This window comes from Cygnus olor, chromosome 3, assembly GCF_009769625.2.
Source record: "Cygnus olor isolate bCygOlo1 chromosome 3, bCygOlo1.pri.v2, whole genome shotgun sequence".
NCBI lineage: Eukaryota > Metazoa > Chordata > Aves > Anseriformes > Anatidae > Cygnus > Cygnus olor.
The window spans coordinates 48865636-48882141 of NC_049171.1; the positions used below are offsets into that span (position 1 = coordinate 48865636).

Below are 16506 nucleotides of genomic sequence, written 5' to 3' on the forward strand. Positions count from 1 at the left end.
TGGTTGGTGACTCTCCTATTTGTTACTTATGCTTTCAGGTACCTAGCAGATGGAAGGAGAGCGCAGCAGAGAGGCCGTAACCACACCTAAATGAAAAGCCTCTTCCTGCTGTCTTCCTGCAGCTACAGGAACAGAGACTGCTCCAGAAGTAAGCCTAAATGTATTTTTTAATCAGTTCAGGGCATGTCAGAAATTACCTCAAGGTTGCCAGCTTGGGTAAGAGAAGCACCATTTACACACAAATTGAAGGGAGGCAGCAATGCCCCAGTGCTGTGCACATACACTTCAACACATTTGGATGCAGTGCTACCAGCTACAGCCAGTTAACCCTCTAACCAGGTACTGGGTGATGGAGATCCTCCTTCTGAGCAACAGCAGCACTGCACGTCCTCCCTTGATGGCCACTGCTGCAGCACAGCACAGCAAGGCAAGGATACCAATCAAAACTAAAAGGCTTCCTTTTATTGTGGTAACCTTGGAAGACAGCCGTGCAAAGCACAGCTAAGTTCTCAGAGCAAAAGTGGTTTTAGTTAAACTGCTTCCCTATTGCAACCATTGAACACCACCACATCCTGCCTGGCTGCTTTTACCCCCGGAGGTTGCTGCCTGTGCAGTGAACCTCTAACGTTTAAAAATGAATCAAAGAGTCAGCACCTCTACCTTCCCTAGCACCTTCTTCCCCTTCCCCCTAGAAAGGGGAAGGAGAGCAGCTCCTTGCACAGTGCTGCACTACTAGAAGAAAATGCATAAATTCACGCTCCATTATCTGCATCGCTCTCGCATGTAAACCCATTGCTTTTATAACTGAACCAATACAGGAATCAAAGCTGTTTTTCAGAGATGTGTCAGATTGTACTGCAGCTTTTGATGATGAGTTAGAATGTTAACCTACATGCCTATCAGCATCACCCAGGTCACTGGATGCTTGTGGACGTGAGTAACAATACTCACCTCATTTATAAATAACCAAGGCATAAGCATTATTATTTCATTCAAGTTTGCTGCTACAGTACTACATTAAAACAAGTCACAATATAATCAGAATGCTGTGGAATCAGTTATTGAATAACATGAGTTCTTTTTAAGGTATGCCTTAAATGAATAAAAGGGGGACTGATAATTATGTAAGGCCAGCTGTTGCTGACGGAGTTACCAAATGTGATCGTCATACGTTCCAGGAACCAGAAGCCAATTTGGAAGTAGAACGACATCCCCTGCAAGAAGCACTTACACGCCATTGCAGTGGTAAAAAGGGAAGGGATGGCTCAGGATAATCGCAGTATCTTGATATAGTATTCCTTTGGGAGCTTGATACAGCAAAATTCAAAGACGAATTTTGAATGAATGCTGCACCTACAGAAGATTACCCTCCAAGAGAAGCAGTACCACAAGGCTAGTACTGTAAGAAAAAGGAATCCTGCAAAGGCTTTCAGTGCTGTACTGTGACAAATTTAATTCAGTGCTTGACTGCATGATGTAATGGATGATTTTCTGGAAGGCATAACTTTAACACATCAGGAAGCTCTAGGTTTCCTCCATTTCCATACAGCCTTTCCAGAAACAGTACTCAAGTTCTGCAGATTTCTCGTATTTGACCGAGTTATGCCACTACTACCCTAGTGACGCATTCGCACTTGACTACTCAAAAAACCATCAAGGTCACGATGTGGAACTACTGAGGTTAGTTCACTCAGAGCTGGTTATAGTTTCAGTCAGTGTGTGACTACAGAACTGCACACCCTATGTTCGCTTTTTCAAGCATACTCTGACACTTACTGCCTAGCAAATATCTTGTCTTTTCTGTGTAATCAAGGAGAGAAATCAGATCCAGAGCAACACGTTTTTCGTGTAGGCTAGAGATCTTAACATGAAATGCTTTAACACAAACATTAACAGCTTGCCCGGAGCCACAGACTGCAGCCCTTCTTTCACCTTACAGGCAGACATCCAGTATTATGAACTTTCCTACTGGAAAAAGGAACATTCAGCATTAGACTTACAGGTTGTCACAGGTGGAACACGTGATAAATACCTTGTTCTGACCTGACAGCCAAAGCACAACAGGGTTAATCTAACAGAAAATTTCATCGCTTAATTGAGAGTTATTTTTTTTGAGACAATTCTAGATTTGAATCCCTACTTTTGTACACACCAAGTGCAAAGTTAACAACTTCAGAGAGCCAGATCAACTCTTCAAAGATTTTGTTTTCACGCTTTCCCCAGTGTTCGACTACCGTAGAAAACAGTTCTTATCTCCAGAAACTTGGCAGACAGTCCCCTCTGGGATTGCTCACATGAAAGAAAGTTTACAAGTAAAATTCCATTCAACAGATTTTATTTATCAATTTGGTTTTGTGATTACAACTGTTTCAGTTTTCTTCCACTGAAGACAAAATAAACTTTTACAGCAACACTTGCAAAGAACATTCATAAGATAACAGCTTGATATTTGCACAATTGGCTTCAAGAAAAAGCCAGATAACTTGAAAAGTCACTACAGTTCAGTGCCTAAAATTGATTTAGGGGCAAATAAAACTACAGATCTATGAGCTACCTTCCACTTCAAAACACAAGGCCGAGAAAAACTGCAAGTTGTTACTTCAGGTTACTTGCTAGTACACAGCACAGAGTAGCCAATACTGCAACTTCGCAAAGGACTAATTCGCTTCTACAGTGAGGCAGCCAAGCGCAGGGTGGAGACGTACAAGCCAGGCCCCCTCCCCACAAAGAGCTGAACAGGAAACGACCCCAGCCCCAACTCTGGAAGCTGTGGATTACACCTCATCAGCAAGGCTAATGAGCAAGCAATGCGCAACGCAGGCCTTCCAGAACACAACTGAACTGACGCAGTACAAGCTCGAGTTTTTCAGACTGGTATCTGTACATGTCAGAGATCCTGGGTTCCCTAAAGTCTTGGAAAGTAGCCACTGCTGGCACCAAGAAAAATTTAGTAACTAAGGCAAAGTATCCCTTCTACCCTTTTAAACAAAATTAGAGGCAAAAGATTAAGCAATTTTAAGGCACTTGAAAATTATTTTCATTTGCTTTATCAGTGTATTTTACAACCTAAATCAGAATCAGCATAGCTCATGAATAAGCATTTTAGCAACATATTACAGAGCAACAACTTTTTTTGGTGGCAACATCTTCCATGCTATGAAGTGTTCTGTAGCATTTTTCTGCAAGTTTCCGAAAAAATAGCCCTTGGAGGCAAAATATATATATATATATATATAACACACTACGAATACAGTTTGCTTTGCTGAGCTGAGGAGAACTCTGTCACACTTTAGGAGAGTATTTTGCTCACTTCAAAGCACAGAATACAAGCTCATGGATATCTTTTTAAACAAAGAAAGGTAATAAAATAGTTCTGAGATAGGGAAAGGAGAGATTAAGTGATTTCACAATAAGGCCAAGGATAATACCATCTAACCCACACACACTGTTGCTGGAAGCTGGCTGCTCACTTCTGTTTTAATAAACCTGAGCTGATTGTCTTAGGTTTGCTTAGAAAAACCACAAGCTCATAAACTCAAGGATACAGTACTGGTGAATAACCTTTGTATTTTGTAGTAATTTGAGTTTTCTATGCAGCACAACAGAAACAATGCCATTCAAACCAGAACATAAGAAAGCAACACCGTGCACTTACGTGATTTGCAAATGAAGTGCACTTGATTTGCTTCGTGTCTAAGCTACGCTGCCATGACTATTACCTGCATTAATGCTATCCTTTTGTTGCATTTCTGCCAAATTTAAGTCAGATCAGAGCTAGTAAGACAGTACTACAGATGATCCTGAAATTGATGATCAAGTCATATCATCAAGAGCTACTCTCAAGTGCTACACCCACCATTTCATTTTATCTTTTACTTCAGTTTTTCCTGTGGGGTTATCTTTGAGGGTCTTCAAGTAGGTCTACTTTGGAAATGACGTACCTTTGCGTACACTCAGATCACAGGGGTGATCCAGCCAAGGAGGGGAAAAAAAAAAAGAAAGAAAAGCATTTGGCTGAATAAGTTTCCTTAACCAGTTTCCTGCAGGGTCTAACAAACCTGATACCAGGAATGAGGCTCATGGAAGATACAGCCCTGACACTACCAGGACTACAGCAATCCTCTGACTACCCTTAACTGCTCCTGCAGCAGACACAGGAAGGTTAAAAAAAAAAATGAAATCAAGTTGCATTTGAATAAGATAAGTCAGGATTTCCCCAAACACCAGTATTTCAAGTATAAATGTAATTCGTTGCCTTTTCACACAGGGAGTGAACTGTACTTACTCTATCACTTCAGTTTTATGGTCTTTGCATGCCAGAACAAAAAGGTAAACGACTTACAGCTAATTTGTAGCTGAACATTACTGTACCATACTCCCTTCACTTGCAAACAAGGTCAGCAAGGGACAGTTATTCAATGCAGAAGATTTTGAAACTGGAATGCTTAAGTCACACATACTCCTTTCTCCTATATAAAGCTAGTACCAAATAAGTTTTATTTATCTTTGATAGGTGGGACACTTTCACAGCCTACTAATTTTTAGTCTTTTAAGGCACTAATCTTCACTTCCCCTTTACGAGCATTATCCATACATCCCCTCTCCACCTGCAACATTAGCTGGAAAGGGCATGGGATTTCTGTTTGGAATGCATTATTTTATCAGGCAACCTTTTTTTCCTGTTTAAAAAAGAAAAAAGGGTTCTTTGATTCCACTATGACACTATCTACTTCTACAATTTTGTTCAGCTTTCTAGCAACACGCTATGTGAGTCACAAGCTAGGATAAATGGTATTTCACTCCCTGAAGTCAGTCACCAATAATTCACATCTTAATAAAACTGAAGGGATACTGTATCAAACGTTGATTAAATCAGCTTTCATAGGAAGTCATGAGATTGTCTACTCAAGACAGTGTTGCCACTGAGTAGGAGACTTTGAACATCTACATTTGGCATATCAAAAAAAAAAAAAGAAGTCCCACATCAGCAGCCATTAAAGAAAAGACAGCCATTAGAACCCATGCAGCATATTGCAAGTAATCCTGTTGGAGAGATTCATATTACCTCTTGCCAAGTATAATGTTGCAAAAATATTCTTTTGAAGTCTTCTCTTAGAAATTTAAAGGATATTATGAACTGCTGTCTTCCATGAGCAACAGAAAATATTTTGGTTCAGTGAACTACAGGTGTTGGGCTACTAGTCCATTATAAAGTGACAGGTCCTAAAGTGTGTGGTAGTTTCGGTCTTTTGACCTGCAGAATTTGTACAGAAAGAAAATAACAGCCTGCAGACCCAGAACAAGGACAATTCCACCTATGAAACTGGCAGCATCAAATGTAGACTTGCGTGAAGAAGGTGCAGGAGTCACAGTAGCATTTGTACCTGTCAAAGGACACAAAGCAGTTTGTGAGTGTACAATGCTTACAACTTTACAGATTCTAGCATTGGCTTGCTCCTATTAAGATTACTCAGACATGACATTTGAACACCAATAAAAACAAAACATGTAAGTAAAGGTATGCCACCAGCTGCATTTAGGTAAGTGATACTGAAATTTTAATTAAGCAATGTTTGTAAAAAGATAGAGATTATTTATAGCCAAACTGCTTTGGACCTCAATACTGAGCAAGTCCCAGCTGGACATTTGTACTTCAAAAAGCCAAAGTTTTCCTCCTTTCCATAGTATAATATGGATATGGTCAGTCAAAACCTATTTTCCAATTTTTCCTGCTTGCTTTTTTTTTTTGCCTAAATTTGCATTATCTTTCATCTATCATACTTTACTCCAGAAATTATACTTAAAGAACTCAACTGAAGCCAAAACACGTGAATCTAGAAGTATCAGCCATCTGCTGATGGCTAGTTTTAAAGAGCTTCACCTCATTACTGCTTTTAATGAAACAGCATGTTCAGGTCTAATGCTGAAATAAAATACTACAACTTACTTATTCCCACCACTGGATGCACCCCCCTATACATACACTTTTTCTTTTTTTTAAAAGGTATCCCATGCTACAAGTGAAAAATAACACATCTTCCAGAAGTAAGTCCTGCAGCTGACTTTACTAATGACTTTCAGACATGTTATTAGAAGTGGCCAGTTGATTTAGTTTGACCAACACATTTCTGGCACTTAACGTTTCACCACTTCACCAACATTTTCGCCTTGCTAGTCAGGCTATTACCTTGCTACATACATGCATACACACACACATATATAACCTCAGCAAAATTAAATTTGGTACAACATCAAAAGTGCCTTTCAAGGCAACAGTAAGTAACACCAATTTCTAAGTGTTTTATGCTTCAGCTATACTAATAATAGCCATTACCTGGAATACTGGTTGTTGTGACTGGAGTAATGGTGGTTGTAGGCATAGGAGCATGTGTAGTTGCATTGGTGGTGTTAGCTGTTTGAGAGAAGAAAAATTCAGACAGCATGCACATATCATAAGCTTCAAGAGCAAAGTCTGCAAGTATTTAAGTTCTTAAATAAATGGTTTGTTTTGTTTCAGCAAGAATAGGTTTTGATCTCAGACTGTACCCAATGCTATTTACATGTTCAGCTGCATGGCATTAAGCCAAGTTTCTGCAACAAGGATTTTTTTTCCTTTTTTTTAAACTTACAGACTGACCATACCATTGTTATCCGAATATTTCAAGGCTCTCCACAAATCAGAGTGGATCTTCACTGAGGCAGAAAACCCTTCTTTCAAACACTAACATAAATGTTATTTCAGTAAGAATCAGGACAGCTGCCTGAAGACAACTGAATCTGCATCAAGGCCAAGGACTTTCACTAAGTGGCCTTTAGAGTCAGTCAGTATTTATTGTACCTAAGTAATTAAATGCACTATCTCTAGGCAGGAGATAAACACAAAACACCAAAAAAATGTTTCCTAAAAACACTAACTGCCAACATCATAATTGGAATACGCAAACGCTTCACCTGTAGCTAAACTGTCTCCTAAAAGCTCTTCACTTAATATGGAAATCTGGCTCTCTGACCTTCCCCATCCCAAGATTAGTATTACTAAAAATTAGTGAGTATTCTACTACGTACCTAGGACAAATGCCAACATTTGTTCATTTACTGATAGCTAATCATCACCGCTCTGTACATTAAGCTGTTATGAGCATAATCAAGTACAGCTCTTGTAACCCCCCAGCTCCTTTAAGGATCAGATGCTTTTGAAGACAAGATCTTTAGAACCTGACTGTTAAGATGGCAGCGTGTAAAAGAACAAGCTTTTGGACTGGGCAACAAAAAGTCAAGCTCGTAAGAACTCATGATTTGCGGAAACGACTAATGTAATTCAAACAATTACCACTGAGCCAATTCTTAATTATATTGGAAGGAAAAAATTCTCTGTCATGGTTTATACAATCCACTTCTTCCAAGCCTTGAGACCATTCCTGTATTCCACACTTCAGATGTTAAGCAGTCATGCTACTACAGTGATCTGCAGAAAAAGCCCTTGTCCTCGTTTTCCTTCACTAAGCCCTAGCTTACTGCCATTCTATGTTCAACAGAGGCCAACGGAAGCAATCCTAGCAAGGTATACCACAGTATAATTGCCACTACAGTTTCAAGTTCAAGCAGCAGTTTACTAAGTGATCCTATGCATCCACTCATCACTTCACCGGGTCATGCTCCTTCATATTACCTATAGTAGGATGAGCTGTGGTAGCAGAAGTCGTGGTGGTAGCATTGGAAGACGCTGTAGTAGAATTGGAAGGTGGTGTTGTGGTATTGGATGACAGCGTAGTAACGGGAGGAGTAGTTGTAAGAGCTATGAAAGAATAAAAAGTTACATTAAAAACATCAACAACAGTATTTAACAGAAGAACAGTAGCAGGCTGAGTTTTAGGGACTCTGAATTCTTCTGTAGTTCTGGTTTGTAATTTCTAACCAGTTGAACTAACAATCTTTTCAACTAAGCACAAGTTGCATAAATGAATACATGTAGACTTTGTCACAGGCAGTGCAATCAACCCAGTGTTCAACCTCACAGTGCAAATTAGAATGCAAGATCCCTGTTGACTACAGCAACTCAGGCTCCTCAAAGCAAACAGAAAGTAGAACAGCCCTCCTGGACAACCATAAACTGTGTAGGTTTTACACAACACAAAAGTAGGTATTCAGTACTGCTTCCTGACCTCACTGCTCAGAAAAGCAAACCTGACCTACCAAGGTCAACCAGAAAGCAGAGTGGTTAGACAGCTGAAGCCAGGGGGGATGGGAACTAGGACATCCTCAACAATTTGAGAGCCTCTGTTCCAAAGGCTGTAGCTAGTATAGGTGTAAAAAAAACTAGCAGAAAAACCTGCGAAGCCTTCTACAACTTACTGTATTAACCAAGCTAATCCCACATGGACAGCACTTGATCACACTATGAACACTCACACCTGAGCTTCCTGAGGGAATACTATTATGTCCAGAAGCCTTTAGAGCTCAGAGTCATTTAATATTTTTTGGCATCTTGAAGCAATTTGGCATGGAGGGAAACCAGAGCAGCCTGATTCTAGAGAGACATCAGAATCTACGCCTGGCCTCAAGCCAGTTTAGGTCCACAGTAACATACTTCCATGTCAACCCCCAGAGGTAGCGCTGAGCCATGCCACTGGCTCGTTAAGAGCTCCCATCCATCCACGTTAGTGATTGACATCACTAATTTAACTCTTCCACGGTGCCTATTAAAACCGAACCCTTGCTTGTACAGCAGGAGGAACCAGCCACAGCTGGGGAGTAGGGAGGAGGCTGGTGACGAGAGCTGGCATCCTCCCTTCCCCAGCCACCCGGTCTCAGAGCCGACTGAGCTCCGCTGCCTTACAGCCAAGGACCAGCACCAAGTCACCCAGGTACTCCTGCCCCTCAGCCTCACAGGACGGACAGGTGAGGTACAGGACTACTGCCACCGTACCCATTTACAGCCCCGCTGTCCACTGCTGGCTAACCCACGCACAACACTAGGCCTGCTGTAACCATCCAAGTCAAGCTGTTTGGGATACACCACCTTCCAGCTGCCGTCGGTAATGCAGAGCTCCTCTGGCATACAGGTCCCTCTGTCCTCAACTAAGGTTCTCTGCTAAAGGTTACAGCGAAGTTTTATTGAATATGCAGAAGCTGAACACCATCCCAATAGCCTCGCTACAAGTTTAACATGAACAGATGGTAGGAATTCTACTCTTAGGTATAGAACAAAGCATTTTAATACTTTTGGAAAGCACTGAAAAAATACAATGTTGGAATTTTCCACCGATTTTAACTCCTGATTAAGACGCAGTTGGTACTGGTACCATTTTAGAAACAATACAGAAGTTCAAGTCTGGCAGAATTACTTCTGACTGGCCACTACCACCACAAGATAGCCTACAGCAGCATGGGAGCTTCACCTTTGTTGGCGCGAGCCAACATCTTCCAACAGCACTCCTGAACTAATCCACACGAGCGTTAAGAACTTTTTCATTTACTGTCCTGCATCTTAAAACCAGAAAAAATGATTTTAAAATCCATTTCTTGCCAGCTTTTGGAAAAAGATTAGGGGGGCTTTCACTAAAGTACAGTTCTAGATTTCATTTGAATTATTCATACAGTGCAAAGCACGTTTACAGAACAAGCACAAATTAATGAAAAGCATACGGTATATATGCAACCAAGCACGTGCCCAGCAGGAAAGTTTTACCTTATGCGGTTCTGTGACACAGACCCTGCATTTCAAGACTGCACGAAGAGCTCTGCAAGTTAACAAAACCGGTAGGTTTCTAAGTTTCCCCCCCCGTTTACTACTTCTCAGACAAAGCAGAGAATTTAGCATGTGAAAATTTTTGTTTAATATGAAACTTACTCTCTTGAGGATACTGCTAAGCTCCCAAACACCTCTGAGGTGCTTCTAAATGGGATAGGCTGTATCTAACAGGGAATTTCATCCATTTCAATACAAGAAAACAGGGCACTAGCTGAGGAGACACATCTATTAAAATACATCAAGCTTATTGAAACAACAACAGTAGCAGTTACTGAACACGTAATAAAATTGTGTATTTTTATGTCATATCATAGGTTTAAGCTGGAAGCAAAGGGCTTATTTACATACTTGTGCAAGTGTACGTAAATTGTAGAAGTCATTAACAAAGGTCACCACGTTAAAGGAGTTGCAGGTGAGACTGCTTCACTTTAAACAACCTGGAAGCAAAATATCTAAGTACTTACATGAACACTCTTCAACCGCACATTCGTTATACATTGAACTATTTACTTCTGCTCTTTTTACACAGGTATAGTCTGTCAGAAAAGGAAAGAACAAGTTCTAAATACTTCTTTTTCTTAAAAAAATACTTTAAAAAAAATGCTTTGTTTTCTTAAAAAAAAAAAGTTCTGCTACTGTAGATATTTTTAAATGCTAATAAACTGTTCTCAGGATAAACTAAGTATCTTCTAGCTAGGATAACATTAAAACCACTTCAATATGCAGAACCTCAGTCTTATATTAACAATTAAAAGTTAGAGAAGTTTTAGTATATTCTTTCACTAGTTACTCTATTGCTCAACATTTAAGCACTATACATACTTGGTTAAAGACCATTTTACAGTAACAGCAGAGCTTGACACTCCTTTATAGCCTATAAAGATTAGGCAGTGTTTCTACTATTTGTGACACTTTTCAAGTTAAATATTTTGCGTCTCTATGGAAACAGTATAGAATTCTTACTGTCTTAAATTCTCCATGCAAGCAAAACTTAGTTCCAGCTTTTCAATGGATCCCTGACCTTGTAACTGTTTAAGACATCCGTTTCTTTTTCATTGTCTGCTCTTTCCTCGACTCAGATTTCTTCTCTGCCCTCAAAGAAGTTACTTCAAAAACCTGAGAGATCTGCCTGCTGGTCAGACAGTGCATGCAGTGCACCTTCCTGAAGGACGTTTGTACCGGACAAGTAACGTTCCAAATTCTTTTCATCAGTTCTGAACCATCCTCAGCCTTCATACATAGTCTATCCATAAGAACATTATTACAGCCAAGCCGTTCTGTTTTCTTATTCTACCTATATCCACCTCACTTAAAAAGTGTACACGATCCTCCTGAGGACTACTTCTGTAGCCTTCATATGCCTTTGTCAACAGCAGCTTTATCTCCTCAACAAGAGGTCACCTAGAAGTATTTATATCCACCTCCCCTATAATGTGGAAAACAAAGTTCTGAACGAGGCCAGCTAGTGCTTTGTATTCTTTTTGACTTCACTACATCCCCTTCGGTGGGTTGCAACTCTTAGTTTTAGGAACACTACTCTTAACTGATCTTATTTAATGGATTCCTTTCCCTTACTGTATTTCAGTTCAGGCGCAGTGTCTGTGACCAGGTCTATGGCACAGAATCAAAAGGGGCCACACTGGGATGCACCTGCATGTCACAACCCACTCGTGACCTGACCCCTTAACAATAAGCACAAGTGACCAGTTTGTTCTGCTGACATTCTGGAAAACATTAGCTCATCAGCAGCAGATTCAAATCAGAAGCCTTACAAATCTGGGCTTATTCTGAACATTTTCAATTGTCTCAGAGAAGAACTTCAAATTTACTGAATAACAGATACGAATTATGAATTCATCCTCCATTAGGTTATCAAACAGAACAATGTATTTGCTGTAGTGAACATTAATACAGATAAAATACGTCTAGCTGGATTAAAGGATTTGCATCGTGTAGTCTTCCTTACTTGCATCTCCACACTTGATCCACTGGCAGCCTGTTTGATATGTGTCATTGCTGTTACATGAAACACAGGTAGAAAAGTTTCCACAGATGTCTGAAAAGAAGACACAGATACACTGGTTAGGTCAAAATTAGCACTGTAAAGAGAGCAACTTCACCCACGGAAACAATCCTTAGATGCATAATCTCTCATATATGAACCTCCTGGGTTAAGGCACAACCATTCTCACTGAACTAACTGCTCCTAAAAGCTACGATTTGTATTTGTGTCTCGTCAGATGCATTTACATTTCCCTCCCAACACTACTGATACTCCAAAACCAAACCTCACATATACACTAAGAATATGCCTCAAATAACCTCTAATTATAGTGAACCTGGACAGACAACAGAAAATATACTGCTCTAATTGAAGCTACCAAAGTAATTCATTGAAACCTCCCATGGTAAAAGCTTGGTTCCTTTTGATTATGTATCTGTTAATACAGCCAGCTATAAAAAAAAAAAAAAGGAGAGAGAATCCTGCAATAGAAAGCAGCTGATTTAAGGGAAATAAAGACAGCAGCCTAGAGGACTTCATATACAAATGCACATAAAGGAAAGCAGAAACAAAGTCAATCTATCCCCAGTTTGATCACAGCAGAAGCCAGCAACCTAACCAGTCCGGCTGCTTTTTTTAATGTCAATCTCAGCCACACATTGTCCTCTCAAAACCACAATGTCAACACATCCAGTGTCTGGATCAAACAAATTCTGCCAATCTACAATTTCACTGCATTAGTTTTGAATAAGACTTAGTCACACACTCATCATATTCAGAAAACACACGGCTCTTTACGCCACAGCCTCCAACACATTCCACATACATTTCCACCTCCTCCAGGCACCGATGGATGACCTCCCGCCTCTCTCTGCTCTGCTCACCAGCGAAGGGAGCTTGGCTATTCGTGGATTTTTGGCAATCGAAACAACCAGATGATAACCAGAAAGGCATCAACTCTCTACCTTCAGTATCCTGGTGATTTGAATTACGCCTGAATCCTGCTGGACGTTCTGTTGGGTATGGCAGGATCAGGCTAGAAATACCAGTGATATTTCTTTATGTTTCTTAGAAGCAACGAGATGCAATAAGATCTTTGCCTGTTCGTATCAGTGAGGGAGGCAACTGTCTCCACACGGTTCCCTTCCAAAAGGTACCACTTAAACCACTCCATTGGGTATATGGCCATTCCTTGCTAAGAGATCCCAGATAAAAGCTGTTTTTTTTTTTGTTTTTTTTCCAGGTAACAGGCACAGATTCACGTCTGACAAACAAACAACGTTCACCTTTGGAAATCCCTCGCTGGTACTCAGACTAAGACCTGGCACAGCCCACCTGCAGAGACAGCAGGCTCATACCCGGCGCCTCAGGACTTTTAGTTTCCCTTCAAACCTCTCCCACACTCCCACGGGGAAGGAGCAGCCTTTCACAACTCCAGGACCGAGAGACTTTCGGAACACGGTAAGCTTTCAGAAACACGCTGCCAGACGGGTTGTTCCCCTCCACCACCACCCGCAGAGACCCCCCGGGGGGCCGGGGCAGCCCTGAGGGGCCCCCGCTGGCAGCCGAGCGCCCCACAGCGACGGGCACCGGACGGGGAGGGGGGGGGGGGGGGAGGGGAGGGGAGGGGCTGCCCCGTCAGCAACGGCCGGGAGGGGAGGGGAGGGGAAGGGGGGGGGGAGAGAGAAGAGAAGGGGAGGAGGGCGCGAGGCACTCACCAACGGCCCCCTCGCCGACCTCACGCGCCCAACGGCTCCACGCGCCGCCTGCGGCGCAGAGGGCGGCCAGGCAGAGGGCGGCCAGCGGGAGCGCGGCTCCCCGGCCCATGGCGGCGGCGGCGGCGCGGCGCTGGTTGGCGGCTCAAGCTCGGCGGCGCTTCCCTTCTTCCCTTCCCTTTCTTCCCTTCCCCTCAGCCCCGCCGCGCTCCGCTCCCGCCGCCGCCGCGCACCCTCTGAGCGGCGCCGCCGGGCCCCGCCTCGCCCCGGCCGCGTCACACGAATGGCCGCGCCCCGCCCGCTGTGAGGGGGCGGCCGTTGGAGCCGTGAGGGCGGGTAGGGGCTGCTTCAACCGGCGCCGTGCCCCCTCAGTCCCGGTCGCCCGTCCCGGGGCTTCTCTCGCTGCTGAGGAGTTTTACCCCTCCCGGTGTTATTTTTTCCCCTCTCTCGGTCCTTTCTTTCCCCCTCAGGCAGTGTATGCCCTCTGCAAATAAAAATGTCTGTCAGGCTGCCTCAGCGCCTTGTGCAACGCCGACGCAGGCAAATGTTGGGAAACCGAGGCAAACAGATGTGGTGTTCCTAACACAGGAGCCCCCGGCTAGAGCTGCAGGGCAAACCCGGTTCTGGTGCTGGTCTGGGAAAGGTGCCCTCGGAGTGAAAGACGAACAGAAAAGATTAAATCGGGAAAATTCTCCCGTTTCTCTTAAGCATGAGCTGGGCTTGCGCACAACAGAGGAGGAGACTGCCAAATAAACTTCTAGCTTAATCCTCCATTTTACTCTCTTGCCAGAAGGTGTTTTATTGCCACGAGGCCGATACAGCATCAGGAGCTCTCAGACAAGCCACCTGTCGGGATTACTGGGCAAGGACTGCAGGGTCTGATTTTGGAGTGGTCCTGTGTGGAGCCAGCGGCTGGACTCGATGATCCTCGTGGGTCCCCTCCAACCAGGGACATTCTGTGATTCTGTGACTGCTGATAACATAATTTGGGTGAAGAAGTTCTGTGCCATCGTCTATTGGGATGTGTAGGATGGCTAGCACTTTGCCTTCCTACAAAGTCTCACAGAGAAAACAGAAGAAAAAAGAAAACAGCAGACAAAATGAATTTTGTGGTATAAAGGGGCACCTTCTAGATGCTGTGGTGAGATGCTCTGACATGTCTTATTGGTTGTGAATTCCACGGCATTCAAATTCCATTCAGGAAAGTGACAAAGGTAGAGAAGTCACGCCACCTCAGTGACCTTTCAATCTGCACATGCCAGTGTGACACAGCTCGGTTATTCCCTCAGTATGATTAGAGTTGCTGGCTCCTTAATGAGAAGAAATAGTTTCCACATCCATTATTTAAATACCGTGTTTCTGTTATGACTTTGAATCAGCAGCATGTAAAATAAGTTGCGGAGCAGCATAAATAGATATTGCAGCACTGCCGAAACTGCAGCTGAAGCCGGGAGTTCCTGATGGCTCCCGCTCATCCCTGCTGGCCATGCTGCAGGGGTGTCTGTCCTGCTGGGACAAGGACCAAGGATCTGCTGGCATCCTGCCAGCTTTGATTCACTGGGTCAGTCCCTCGTCATTTCACTAGGCATCAGGCGTTATTTGAACTCGGGTTTTCCCTTTTTGCAGCTCTTGGGGGTTATGATATTCAATGTATTTTCAGCAGTGAATAATAGGGTGTTTTGTGTTATGAGGGACTGAGTGACAGTCCAGCAGATGTCCACAGGTTTAACATGCAGCATCTTGCCTGCTGTGACCTGTGTTTCATGAGGACAGCAATCCTTTTTAAACTGCAAACAAATAGGATATATGCTAAATGTGATTGTTAAAAGATGATTGATAAAAAATAGTATGTGCATATTTGGAAAACTGGGGAGAAAATGAAGTGAATTAATCCAAACAGACCCAAGACTACCAGCAGGGCAAGAATTACAGCTATAGCTTGTCTCCACAAGTGAGTGAAAATATGTCTGTCCTGTAATCCTGGGGGCTGGTGGGATTCCAAGTGAATGATAAATGTGGTTTGCCTGTTTTTTCTTAAAGTCAGCATCTCGGGACTTTGTTGAGGAATATGGTCAGCAGGATCACGGCAGTCAGGGTTGTTGTTGTTGGATTTAAAATACCAGACTCATCACTGTATTCATTTCTCGTTACGCCGTTATATACTTAGTGGTCAGTAAGGCATTTACCTCTGCTTTGAATGTCAGGACGCAAGCACTGCGTTACTGGAAACGTATGCAAAGCACTTGGCAGAAATGGGTAAAGCCTAAGGGTCTGCAGATGTCCATTTTAGGGAAGCACATTTTAAATGTAGTAAATGCCCGGGAATCACAGCAGATCGCCCTGCATCTGCTGGTGCTGGGCAAGACAATAATGACGGGGCTTTGAAGACGTGTCAGGGGAGCTGACCGCAGTCTGGGATGGTGGCAATGAATAAAACAAAATGTAGCAGATAAACTGAAGGGAACATACGTTTGTTTCAATTTGCAAACATTTCTGTTTGTTTCAAAACTGTTATTTCACCTGTGTGGTTTTTGATGGGGAAAATACAGCATCCAAATTGGTTTTGGGGTACTTCATACCATTACATATTGGTGCATTGTTGGATTCTGCAAAATGATTTTTTAACCTTTGTAATCTTTCAAAATACTGCTAGTACTTTGACTCCTGTGCTCAGAGCCTGCTAACCTGAGCTAATCCTTGCGCAGAGAGGCGGGTAGGATTGCAAAACCTTCCGTGAAGGTGCGTCCGATCAGGGCTGGATACAGCCCCACGGCACGTGCTTTGATTGAGGTGGATTGAGGTTATCAAGACGAACAAGATTCTTCCTTTACTGTTTCACTGTTCATCACCCAGAGCTCCTTAGGTGTATCCTACTTGCAGCAACTGGGGAACCAGGGCAGAAGGACACATTCTTTCTTTTAGGTGAGCTCCTCAGTACTGGATGAAGGATTTTGCCACAATTTTGCTGTCAGAGTGTCCTTCCTGACCAATGCGAATACAATAATTGTGGCTTGCCTGCAGGATCCTTATACCTGAAA

The 16506-nt window shown here is 42.8% G+C and overlaps 2 protein-coding genes across 3 annotated transcripts in view; one reads left to right on the plus strand and one right to left on the minus strand.

The window, feature by feature from the left end:
• Nucleotides 1–2231, plus strand: part of LOC121067299 — an 89974-nt gene extending 87743 nt beyond the window's left edge. For both annotated transcript variants that reach the window (XM_040551599.1, XM_040551600.1), the window contains exon 47: nucleotides 39–2231. In XM_040551599.1, coding sequence (XP_040407533.1) covers nucleotides 39–80 — 42 coding nt within the window. In that variant the 3' untranslated portion in view covers nucleotides 81–2231. The remainder of the gene's footprint in view (nucleotides 1–38) is intronic.
• Nucleotides 2232–2318: 87 nt separating this feature from the next.
• CD164 (CD164 molecule) lies at nucleotides 2319–13730 on the minus strand. Its single transcript, XM_040551640.1, has 6 exons — nucleotides 13472–13730; nucleotides 11718–11807; nucleotides 10216–10287; nucleotides 7670–7795; nucleotides 6335–6412; nucleotides 2319–5384 (listed from the first exon to the last, which is right to left on the minus strand). Exons 1-6 carry the CDS (start codon nucleotides 13578–13580, stop codon nucleotides 5224–5226), a joined length of 636 nt encoding a protein of 211 aa, XP_040407574.1. The 5' UTR covers nucleotides 13581–13730; the 3' UTR covers nucleotides 2319–5223.
• Between the last annotated feature and the right edge of the window lie 2776 nt (nucleotides 13731–16506).